Source organism: Salvelinus alpinus, chromosome 11 (genome assembly GCF_045679555.1).
Source record: "Salvelinus alpinus chromosome 11, SLU_Salpinus.1, whole genome shotgun sequence".
Lineage (NCBI taxonomy): Eukaryota > Metazoa > Chordata > Actinopteri > Salmoniformes > Salmonidae > Salvelinus > Salvelinus alpinus.
In genome coordinates, this window is record NC_092096.1 from 64983954 (window position 1) to 64996404 (window position 12451).

The window sequence follows — 12451 nt, forward strand, 5'->3', positions numbered from 1 at the left end:
GTTTTTGCTTTGTCATTATGGGGTTTTGTATGTAGATATCGGAGGAATTTTAGAATAAGGCTGTAATGTAATAAAATGTGCAATTACAGATTTATTTAGTTTTTACCATGAAATCTTAATTTAATCAGAATTTGATTTTGATCTGACATAACGTGTTTCTATTTCTATAGAATCAAAATCAAATTCTACACTGTAGAGGAAATCATGTGTGTCGTAGAAAAACTAAATTAAAAAGGAATTAGTGCAGGTGCAAAAATCAGTGAACCCCAAGTTGCATTGGTTAAATCAAGTAGGTAAGTAGTATCAGGTGGGTAAATAATTGGGTACCAAATGAACCAATCAAAGGAGAGATCGTTAGGAAAGAGTTTGGGTGGGACTCTGTTAAATAGAGATAAGAAACCTGGTCAGTCTGGTGTTACCCATCAGTTGAATGCAAAGCACACCATGCGGAGAGGATAGGAGATCTCAGAGGACATCAGGACGAGGGTAGTGGGAGCACATCAGTCTGGGGAAGGCTATAAAATCATCTCAAAAAGATTTGTGCTTCATCAGTCCACTGTGAGGCAAATCATTTACAAATGGAGAGCATTTAACATGACAGCAACTCGTCCTGGAAGTGGACGCCCTTCCAAAATATCCCCGAGAGCCTCAAGAACAATAATACATCAGGTAAAAGCCAACCCAAACATAACATCTAGAGATTTGCAGACCTTCCTTGCTGCAGCTCAGGTAACTGTGTATGCTCTAATAATAAGAACACTGAATCGAAATACTCATCATGGGAGGGTTGATAGGAAGAAGCCTCTGCTGTTAAACTGCCCGTCTTAACCAGAGACCAACTGGACAAACCTGAAGGTTTCTGGAAGTACATTCTATGAACCGATGAGTTCAAAATTGACATTTCTGGTCACAATCAACACCGCTATGTTTGGCGAAAACCCAACACTGCCTACCACCAAAATAACATTTTCCCAACAGTCAAGCATGGTGGTGGGAATGACAAGATCTGGAGATGCTTTTCTTCCTCTTGACCTGGATGACTCTGCATCATTAAGGGAACCATGGATTCTGAGGTATACCAGGAGATTCTTGAACAGAACGTCAGGCCATCAGTCTGAAAATGGATCTTCCAACAATACGACGACCCTAAGCATTCAAGCAAATTTACCAAAGAATGGCTCAGGAGAAAGAAGATTTGTGTTTTCGAAGTCAAATTCCTGACCGAAATCCAATCGAGATGCTGTGGCAGGACCTGAAACGGGCAGTTCATGCCAGACACCCCTCAAACCTCACTCAATTGGCTGAGTTCTGTAAGGGAGAGTAGGCAAAAATCCCTCAAAACAAATGTCAGAGACTGATTACTGGCTATAGGAGCCGTTTACTACAAGTTATCACTGCTAATGTTTTGACATATTTTTGCACATGTCACATCTGAGTTTCTGTTAAATTAACCACTTTTGTTAATTAAATAAACAATGAAAATATATCATATTTTTTGGTTTCTGTCATTTACCTGGAATGTCTTTATTATGAATTGGGGTTTAGATGGGGGTTTTATGTTTATTTTATAGCAAAATAATGACCAGCCCTGTAGGGTTCACATACTTTCAAGCAGCACTGTGTGTACCTCAACTACCTCATACCCGTGCACACTCAGTGCTGGTACCCTGTGTATATACCAAAGTTATCCTTACTCATTGTGTATTTATTTCTTGTTATTTATTTTCATTTAACTTTCACATTTTCATGTGACAATTTGAACTGGCTCAATAATTTGTCATCCCTACCTCTCTCTCTCCCTGCATCTCTATCCATCCCTCCCTCCCTTCTTCCCTCCCTCATTCCTCTCTCTCTCGCCTCCATTCCCCTCCCTTTCTCTCTCTCTCTCGCCTCCCTCCCTCTCTCTCTCTCTCTCTCTCTCTCCTTCATTCCTCCCTCCCTTCCTCTATTCCCCCCCTCTCTCTCTCTCTCTCTCTCTCCTTCATTCCTCCCTCCCTTCCTCTATTCCCCTCTCTCTCTCTCTCTCTCTCTCTCTCCTTCATTCCTCCCTCCCTTCCTCTATTCCCCTCTCTCTCTCTCTCTCTCTCTCTCTCTCTCTCTCCTTCATTCCTCCCTCCCTCCCTCTATTCCCCTCTCTCTCTCCATCACTTTCTCCCCCCCAGGGGAATCAGATTCTAAGCAGCCTGTCTCTGGATGAGTACAAGGCCACTCTGAAGATGATCGAGAGGGCTATTCTGGCTACGGACCTGGCTCTATACATGAAGTAGGTACAACGTCACACACAGCTGGGATGCGCACAGAGGGGAACCGTTCAAGTCACATTTTATGCTGAGTTTTTATTAGAACTTCAATTAAGCTTGATGGGCTGTGGAAAATGTCAAGGTGTAAATTGTACCCACCGTTGGCCTATTCATTAGAATATCTAGTTATAATGTACTGAAGCAGTAATTGACTGTCTCTCTCTCTCCTCCCCCCTAACACTTTTTTTATTTTTCACAAATCTCTGTATCTCCTAATCTCAGCTCTTCCCCTACTCTCTCGCTCTCTCGCTCTTTTTCTCTTTCCCTCCCTCTCCTTGTCTGAAGTGTGGGCGTATGACTAGACTGCAGGCATACGGGGAGAAAGACAGATATCAAATTTACTGCCTGTCTTTTCAGGAGGAGAGGAGAGTTCTTTGAACTGACCAAGAACAGCCAGTTTGTCTGGGACGATGACTACCATAAAGACTTACTGAGGTTAGTGGACACAATGCATATACAGTGGGGAGAACAAGTATTTGATACACTGCCGATTTTGCAGGTTTTCCTACTTACAAAGCATGTAGAGGTCTGTAATTTTTATCATAGGTACACTTCAACTATGAGAGACGGAATCTAAAACAAAAATCCAGAAAATCACATTGTATGATTTTTAAGTAATTAATTTGCATTTTATTGCATGACATAAGTATTTGATACATCAGAAAAGCAGTACTTAATATTTGGTACAGAAACCTTTGTTTGCAATTACAGAGATCATACGTTTCCTGTAGTTCTTGACTAGGTTTGCACACACTGCAGCAGGGATTTTGGCCCACTCCTCCCTACAGATCTTCTCCAGATCCTTCAGGTTTCGGGGCTGTCGCTGGGCAATACGGACTTTCAGCTCCCTCCAAAGATTTTCTATTGGGTTCAGGTCTGGAGACTGGCTAGGCCACTCCAGGACCTTGAGATGCTTCTTACGGAGCCACTCCTTAGTTGCCATGGCTGTGTGCTCCATGTCGTTGTCATGCTGGAAGACCCAGCCACGACCCATCTTCAATGCTCTTACTGAGGGAAGGAGGTTGTTGGCCAAGATCTCGCGATACATGGCCCCATCCATCCTCCCCTCAATACGGTGCAGTCGTCCTGTCCCCTTTGCAGAAAAGCATCCCCAAAGAATGATGTTTCCACCTCCATGCTTCACGGTTGGGATGGTGTTCTTGGGGTTGTACTCATACTTCTTCTTCCTCCAAACACGGCGAGTGGAGTTAGACCAAAAAGCTCTATTTTTGTCTCATCAGACCACATGACCTTCTCCCATTCCTCCTCTGGATCATCCAGATGGTCATTGGCAAACTTCAGACAGGCCTGGACATGCACTGGCTTAAGCAGGGGGACCTTGCGTGCGCTGCAGGATTTTAATCCATGACGGCGTAGTGTGTTACTAATGGTTTTCTTTGAGACTGTGGTCCCAGCTCTCTTCAGGTCATTGACCAGGTCCTGCCGTGTAGTTCTGGGCTGATCCCTCAACTTCCTCATGATCATTGATGCCCCACGAGGTGAAATCTTGCATGGAGCCCCAGACCGAGGGTGATTGACCGTCATCTTGAACTTCTTCCATTTTCTAATAATTGCGCCAACAGTTGTTTCCTTCTCACCAAGCTGCTTGCCTATTGTCCTGTAGCCCATCCCAGCCTTGTGCAGGTCTACAATTTTATCCCTGATGTCCTTACACAGCTCTCTGGTCTTGACCATTGTGGAGAGGTTGGAATCTGTTTGATTGAGTGTGTGGACAGGTGTCTTTCATACAGGTAACGAGTTCAAACAGGTGCAGTTAATACAGGTAATGAGTGGAGAACAGGAGGGCTTCTTAAAGAAAAACTAACAGGTCTGTGAGAGCCGGAATTCTTACTGGTTGGTAGGTTATCAAATACTTATGTCATGCAATAAAATGCAAATTAATTATTTAAAAATCATACAATGTGATTTTCTGGATTTTTGTTTTAGATTCCGTCTCTCACAGTTGAAGTGTACCTATGATAAAAATTACAGACCTCTACATGCTTTGTAAGTAGGAAAACCTGCAAAATCGGCAGTGTATCAAATACTTGTTCTCCCCACTGTACATATTCACCTGGGGACAGCTTGGTTGTGCATCTTTCAAGGTTGGGATCAATTCTAGTAGATGCCCATAGACTTCCAGTCATTGTGCTAATACTAGTTAGCATTGGCTTGCGAAAAACTCCCTCTAACGTCCTTCATACTGGACACAGAGACATAAAAATGGTGTCCCCGAGTTCATCTGACTCTGGAAGTAGATACAGGGCCTCATTGCCAACATCTCGAAGTATCCCTTTAAAACAGTACAAAGTGTTTATTAGGTGTTAAGCCGGTGTTAAAATATGCTTAAAATTATTAGAAGACAAAAAAAGCAATTGATTGTGTTTGGGAAATAAAGATAGACATGGTTTTAAAAAGGTAGTGGTAATATTTCATTCAGTACAGAAATGTGTAAGAGGCTTACCCTGTCCTGCGGTTCGGGGTAAGTTGTACCAAGACACCACTTTTTTAGGACACGCTATGTTGTCAAAACTCATGTTTACATGGATTCTGATTATTTCCACATCCTGAAATATATGTAGATAACTTTGTTAGAAACAATACTATGTTTCCCTTGATGGAGTGATGCTGAACGTAATGGTTCAACATAACCCACTCTCTTGCCCTGCTTGTTCAACAATATGCTTGTGTATCACTCGCTGTAGGTCAATGCTGATGACTGCATGTGACATCTCTGCCATTACCAAGCCCTGGCCAGTACAGAAGAGGGTAAGTGAAAAGTGGGATCACATTCACTAGACTCAAGACTCACTTCATAAACTCAACTGTGTTCTTGTTACTGTGGTGTTGTTACTGTGTTCTTGTTACTGTGGTGTTACTGCTTTCTCCTTTGATATTCTTTCAAACGTTTCATTCTCACTCACACAGCTCTCATTGTTCTCATCCTTTTTCAGTACCTCTCCCTTTTCTTTTCACCCCTTATATTATGTTCTCTTTCTGTCTCTTTCTTTCATCTTCTCCTGGTGTCATTTCCACTTCCCTGTGTAAGTCTCTTCCTCCTGTTCCTCATCAAGCTCCATAGGTGCAATGGAAGGAGAGGTTCTGACAAGTCTCTAACCGTGTGTGTTTGTGATCAAAGAGCTCTAGAACTATTCTTAGAGGAGGATAGACACTCAGTTCTAGACCCAGACTCGGCTCTAGACCCAGACTCGGCTCTAGACCCAGAAACTTGTTCTAGACCGATCTCCTCAGGTCCTCACATAATACAAACAGAACTGACAGAGCTGGTGAGTACATCTGCACCTCCAGCACACATACATACACACACACACACACACAGTTTTCGTTGAGCTCAGTAGATCTTATTATTAGAGCGGTTACTACATCAGCCAAGCTGTGTACAAAAATGTGTCTTCTCCTTCTCCCCTTTTCTCTCCTCCTCTCCCTGGACCCCCCTCTGGCTCTCTAGGCGTAATTACACAGCTCCAATCAGTGTTCTGCAGATGGCTACCACACGCACACTTCCTTGATTGGGAACCCAAGGCTGTAGTCAATCTTCATTTATCCTTTGTAAAGAGAGAGTCCATCAACGCAGTGTGGTCGCTGCTCAGTTAGCAGAACTTTCTCTCTCTCTTCTCTTTCACTATTTCTCTCCTGCATTATTCCCATGCTACAAACGTCAGGGAATACTTTGTAGGATACTGAGTGCTATTGCAGGGTATCTGATACAATTGACAGTGGATATGTGTATTTTTTTTCTTCATATAACAGGAGGCTGCCTATCCAACCTGAAACCCCCTGGTCGTATCACATTCATGGAAACACCGCCCCGACTTTCAAATTCCTAGATATCTGCAAAAGACATGAATGTTTAAAAACCCTGGACAACAGATTGGCTAAACTATTTATTCAGATAAAATCATAGGGTTATAGTCTAACAGACCCGACTTTGTGGCTGTTGAATGACTACAAAGTTACTAATCCAATTTGTCCTTTACCCAATTGAAACAACATAGCACTTTGAGGCACTTTTAAAAGCTCCCGTTCTGTCTCTCTCCATCTTCTCTTACAGATAGCCACGCTAGTGGCTACAGAGTTCTTTGAGCAAGGGGACAAGGAGAGAGAACTCAACATTGAGCCCATAGTAAGCACATCTTCTGTTCCCTACCATCATTGCTGTCTTATGGTATGTACTATTATACTATTACCCTGCTTGCTGTTGATCCATTGCCATTGGAAATCAGGGTTTTATGAAATTTAATTACAAGGCTCCAAGATTCTGATTTTAATATCTTGGCATGTGCCAGGTTTTTACTAGTTGGCAAGCAAAGCCAGATGTCAATGTGGGAGCAAATTAGATTTGGACTTAACTAGGTTTGTAAAGATGGTTTTCTTTTCTAGGATCTGATGAATCGGGACAAGCAGGATAAGATTCCGAGCATGCAGGTGTCGTTCATTGATGCCATCTGTACACAGCTGTATGAGGTGAAGCTATGACATGATTTGATTGGTCTTTATTAGTCATGTTTAGGGAACATTTTATTAGCCATATAGCATGTATAGTCCCATGTAGAGCATGGCACATGCAATGCTAGGGTTGTGGGTTCTATGAAAATGTCTGCACTCACTACTGTAAGTCGCTCTGGATAAGAACCTCTGCTAAATTGAGTCATTTTTTTTCATGTTAATGTATGACATTGACACAAGGAAGGTACTCTCTCATTCTGTCATTCTCTCTCATTCACTTTCTCGCTGGTCTGTCTCTCTCTCTCTCTGTACATCAGACCCTGGCCAGTATGTCTGAGTCCTGTTCCCCACTACTCGAGGGCTGCCAGAAGAACAGACAGCATTGGAAGATTCTGGCTGAACAGGGTGACAAAGACTTCTTCAACGGCGCGGTGTAGACCTGTTTAACGTCTCCTCCATCCCCACTATCACTCCATCCCTCCACCACCCTGAGAAGACAACATCAACACTAAGCTATATTTATTACCATAGTATTTTTTTTATATTTTTTTGCACAAAGTCGACTTGCTACATGAAGGAGGAGTCACTATATTATATCTCTCACAGTCGGAGGAAGAACTCTGAAGGTGTGGGTGGCGTGTGCCTGTGGCTACTATCGGCCTACTGAGCACCAAGGGATCAATGTGCCACCAGAGAAAAGACAGACCTGGGTTCAAATATGATTTGAAATCTCTCAAATATTTTGAGCCCGTCTGAAGTGCCAGATGGTCAGGCAGGATTTGTACTTTTGAGACTATTGCATTGGTTCCGTTGTACCAAGCAGCTCAATGAAAGATTACAAATACTATTTGAACCCAGGCCTTAGCTCATTGCATTGGCTGGAATGGAATTAATGGAACGGTTTAGATGCAACTTACTTTTACCCACCATAAAGCACCACAATCATAAGCTTGTTAGTAATACCAGCGCAAACTCACTCACCACACGCTCACAACACAAAGGTTTCGAGAGGACGTTCATCTTATGTAACAATCACTCATCTTACCTATTGCATATTTATTTGTTTTATATATTTATTCAATTTCTATACTGTAAGGTCAGTTTCATGTTGAGAACACACACGTCTCTGCTTTGAAAACTTTACTGGACCATCCATTCACCCGTGTATTTTTACGTATTGTGTTATTTGAATTTTGTAAATTGTAAGCCAAAGACTTGACGTGTGTTCTAGAAGATTCCACTGCCATCCTGTGATATGATAGGTGTGATTCACATTTCCAAAATAACCCGTTGTGTATGTACGGCAGAGGCGGCTGGTGGGAGGAGCTACATGAGGACAGGCTTATTGTAATGGCTGGAATGGAATTAATGGAACGGTATCAAACATATAGAAATCACATTTGACTCCATTCCAGCCATTACAATGAGCCCATCCTCCCACCTATATCCCCTCCCAACAGCCTCCTCTGATGCACAGATAACCCCACCCCGTAGGCCCTCATAATGGACCAGCTCCCTAACCCCACCCCGTAGGCCCTCATAATGGACCAGCTCCCTGACCCCCCCCCCCCCCCAGGCCCTCATAATGGACCAGCTCCCTGACCCCCCCCCCCCCCCCCCATAATGCACCAGCTCCCTTTCTGATGTTCCCTTTAGAGTTGAAAGGAGCACTTGACCGCCGAAGCCTAAAATATATTTGCACCTTAAGGTCATTTGCATTTCATACAAAACGATACTTTCTCATGGAAATTATAGAAAGGGATTCATTCGTTTATATTCTTTCCAATACAGGACTGCTAAACCACCCACTCACTACCTTTCTGTAAGAAAATTACTTTTTCCATTTGCCAAACATCTTCAATTCACATAATATACTATAGTAGTTGTCACGTACAGACATGTGGACTGTATCACTGTCATTCACATGAGAAACTCAAATTTGACTTTGTCTGAACTGAAGCACTTTTCTCCTTGTATGTATGTGGTTACTGTGGTTGTATTGTGTACTTAAAGAAGTCTCCATAACTGTATACTTGTTCCTGTGCTTCGATAATGAGGCAAGTTGCTTTTCTGGTTCCAATTCCACACAGCTTTGGTGTCTGATTGGTCAAAACAGATCATGTGTTGCTTCTCCACCAATGATAGACCTGTGTGTTGCATGTGAAGGCACTGCACCTATAAAGATGGCTATGAACAGCCACAGTATAGAGGTCACAGGACCTGTTGGTTATTAGTGGAGGCTGAGGTAATGACATGCAGAAAGGGTTTCTACTATAGAAATAGATTATATTTCTGGTTACCCCCCCCTGTTCTTGTTGACTGATGAACACTGTGACAAGTTGAATGGTACATCCTATTAAAAGGATACTGCTTTTCTTTGTGCTCGGTCATCTGTGCAAACTTTGGATATAATGTCACATTGGTCTAAACAACCATTAATTTTACATGTAGAGATGGCTGATATCCAACTAGGACTGAAACCTGGGTTATGTCGCCACCGTCTGGTCCATCGCAGTGGTAAAACACAGACAAGACTTGAGGATGATCAAATGGATACGTTCATATATTTTTGGAACATTTCTTAAAAATACAACACATAAACCACTAGCTTCTAAAACAGTGAGGCTCAGAACTGGATACATCACAAGGTAAAGGTCAGAAGGAAGTAAATGCATTGGACCAAAAGAGATCAGTGACCATTGACAGGCAATATATTTACATCAAAGCAGTGAGCCAGGAAGAACAAGGCCTTCCCAATACAGAGAAAAAGACAACAGAATGAGCAGTATAAAGGACTTTAGATATATAAAGAAAGATATATAACGAGGGAGAGATATGAGTGGCGGAGGTAGGAAAGGGTAAGCGTAATATATATTTTTTATCATAGCCATTGTGCGCGTTTGAGATTGCAGTCGGTGACTGCAGACTGGCTGACCTACAAATCACATTGGATCCTAAATTACTATGGATTATGATTTGTAGATCAATTGTAGTCAATCTCCAACGTGCCTTTTTTTATTCAGCAGGGAAGATGAGGCATTGAGCGATAACTATGTACAGGGGGCGGCAGGTTAGAGGTCAAGGCTCTAGGCTGAGTCGGCCCTCTTGTAGGCCACCATGCTGTTGACCTTGTGGATGGAGGTGGTGAAGGAGCGCAGGCGAACCTCCTCCGATTGGTCGATGATCTGGGGGCCCGACTCCTCCCATTTGTCAGGCACCTCCAGGTCCTTGTCGGTGTAAACGAGGAGGTCAAAGGCACCTGGGGAGAGGGGTCAAAGTTCAGGGGTTATCAAGGAGCATCAGGAACATTTCTGTTCAGAAAAATATGTTCCAGTCAAATGTCCGACCAGATTTTAGAAGATAAAATAGAAACCCATTTAATGCAGTCCCTTTATGTGCCCATAAACACTGATGAAAAGAGGAATGAGCCTAACAAGTGAACATTAGCTTCTTGCACATCTCCCTCTATCTGGCTTGTCAATTTCCTTAGTTTCAGTGTCTAGGACAGAATATTTAGTTTCCCACTTGTAGATGCCTCCATCCTTGGTACAGTAGCTAGTAAATAACTAGATTTGTTTTAATAATAAATAAAAAAAGGTAACTACTTGACCAGGCATTGGATTATTATAGGAAGATTGCTTTATCTAAATAATCCTCCTTGGTGGACACGTAGGACATTTCTGGAAATGATCTTTTAGGGAGATGAATCTAGCAAAACGTCATAAAACACCAGAACACTTCCCGTGTGTATGCAACTGCCTCATGAACGCAATAGGCAGGAACATTTGCGGACAGGTACAAATTTATACAATGTTGCAGATTGCTAACGCAAGCTCAAGACAGACAGGCAGGAAGAGTAGAGTAGCTTATTTGATTGAAAGACAACCTGAACCAACCTCTCTGCATAGCAAAAGTGATTTATAAAAAGGTTTTATTTTCATCAGGATATTTGCTTGGCAACAAAGTGTCCATAAATGTGCTTATTTGTTGGCTTATGTTTGTTTTTTTATTGGCCAAAAGCAGGCACTTAACGGCCAATGGAAACACTGGTTCTCTCACACACAGTACTCACAGGCAGTCTCCAGCAGGGGTAGGAAGGTGACAGTGGCAGTGATCTGTCTGATGACTGAGCGAATCTCATCCTGGATGGACTTGATGGACTTCTCCCTGGGAGCACTGAGAGAAGAGACACAAAAAGGCTGTCACATATGTGTGTGCTTGTGGTAGTCAGGTCCACTGCTGCTGAAGTATCCTACAGTACCTGATCTCCTTGGCACTCTTGTCACACTCAATGTCAAACTGCCACCGTTCCAGCACCTCACTAGTCTCCAGACATGTGATAACAAGGACCAACTTCTGCACTGTGCAGTCAAACAGCCACTCTGCAATACAGTGACACAAGTTAGTCAAACAGCCACTCTGCCATTTACACACCAAACCACAGCAGAAACAGACATACTGGTATCTCTGAGGGAACAAAAACATTGATCAAAATTGAGAAAATCAACACACTAAGTTGTGAAATATGACATCTCATTTGACCTTGTGAGAAATAACATAGGGTTAATAATAGCCACACAAGTGACTGTAGCAAAGGTTAGATAGTCCTGCTATAAAGTGCTGTCTGGCGGTCCTGACCTCCGCCCCCATTTATTATAACGTTCTGCGCATGTGCTAACGTGACATTAAATTGAGTTTATTTCATACTGTACCTTTGAGCTGTGACACAACGTTGGTCAGGTAGTTTTTCAGCTTTGTGTCAGTGGTGAGTTGAAGGCTCATGTCATACTGGGTGACTCGGGAGAACGTCTCCGGAGGGTAGAGGCCTCGCTGGTACAGGATGCTGTTGATACCGAATGCTGCAGGGACAGAAATAACGTTAGGTGGTTAGCTAAGTTACGACAATGACTAGGTTAGCAAGCTAACTAGTAAGAATATTGTTGTCTCAATGCATGAAGGTGCAAAATTACAAACGTATGGATATATTAGCATAGCAAACTCACATGTAAGGACATAAATATTACTTATCGTCATGGAAAATTCGGATGCGATGGTTGTAAACAAGATTAGACAGCTAGCTTCCGCAGAGAAAACCATCGCCATGTTCAAGTTGCATGCCTTTCCTTTCTGATCAGGCGAAAATAAAGCAAAGTCGGTGAAATACTTACAGAAAAACTCGGCCACAAGCTCAGCGCTGCCTTTCAGGGTAATGCCTTTCAGTGTGCTCGTCATCTTTGTACGTTTTAGTTATATTCTTTTGTTGTATTGTATTTTCTCGTCAGATTTTTTTTTTACCCGCCGCCAAGATTTGAAATGTGCAGGTCGTTGAACTTCCGCGCATGCGTAACCCACAGAGGCGGGTTTACAACCTCGCAATGTTGCATTTCTGACGCCAGAGGGCGGTGTTTTGACAGACCTGGAGATTTACAATCTGCAGATAATTCTTACTGATTCTATTATAAAAGTAGTCTCCAGACAGCATAGTATGATAAGTACAAGCTTTTCTAATCTTACATATTCAACCGTCCTATGCTTTCTAATATTGTTCATACTCTATTACAACAGTGTAATCTACAGCAGGGAAGGGGCACCCCCCTTTTGTGGGCCTGCAGACCAATTAAAAACGTACTGTTGAGAGTTAGAGTAATAGAATTCCAAAGGTGCAATTTCGAAATTTGTTTTTG

The 12451-nt window shown here is 42.6% G+C and overlaps 2 protein-coding genes across 5 annotated transcripts in view; one reads left to right on the plus strand and one right to left on the minus strand.

The window, feature by feature from the left end:
- Nucleotides 1–8356, plus strand: part of LOC139534670 (cGMP-specific 3',5'-cyclic phosphodiesterase-like) — a 127967-nt gene extending 119611 nt beyond the window's left edge. For 2 of the 3 annotated variants that reach the window (XM_071333988.1, XM_071333989.1), the window contains exons 17-22: nucleotides 2163–2263; nucleotides 2658–2735; nucleotides 5006–5069; nucleotides 6373–6444; nucleotides 6702–6785; nucleotides 7085–8355. In XM_071333988.1, coding sequence (XP_071190089.1) covers nucleotides 2163–2263; nucleotides 2658–2735; nucleotides 5006–5069; nucleotides 6373–6444; nucleotides 6702–6785; nucleotides 7085–7204 — 519 coding nt within the window. In that variant the 3' untranslated portion in view covers nucleotides 7205–8355. Of the gene's footprint in view, nucleotides 1–2162; nucleotides 2264–2657; nucleotides 2736–5005; nucleotides 5070–6372; nucleotides 6445–6701; nucleotides 6786–7084 lie in introns of all 3 variants that reach the window. The other variant, XM_071333990.1, reaches the window with a different exon arrangement.
- A 951-nt stretch (nucleotides 8357–9307) lies between these two features.
- On the minus strand, nucleotides 9308–12112 carry LOC139534671 (mitotic spindle assembly checkpoint protein MAD2A-like). 2 transcript variants are annotated; one of them, XM_071333993.1, is made up of 5 exons: nucleotides 11771–12112; nucleotides 11480–11626; nucleotides 11029–11149; nucleotides 10840–10943; nucleotides 9308–10026 (listed from the first exon to the last, which is right to left on the minus strand). In XM_071333993.1, exons 1-5 carry the CDS (start codon nucleotides 11997–11999, stop codon nucleotides 9854–9856), a joined length of 774 nt encoding a protein of 257 aa, XP_071190094.1. In that variant the 5' UTR covers nucleotides 12000–12112; the 3' UTR covers nucleotides 9308–9853. The 2 variants fall into 2 exon arrangements, with proteins under 2 accessions (XP_071190094.1, XP_071190093.1); XM_071333992.1 differs by having other exon boundaries at nucleotides 11936–12101.
- Between the last annotated feature and the right edge of the window lie 339 nt (nucleotides 12113–12451).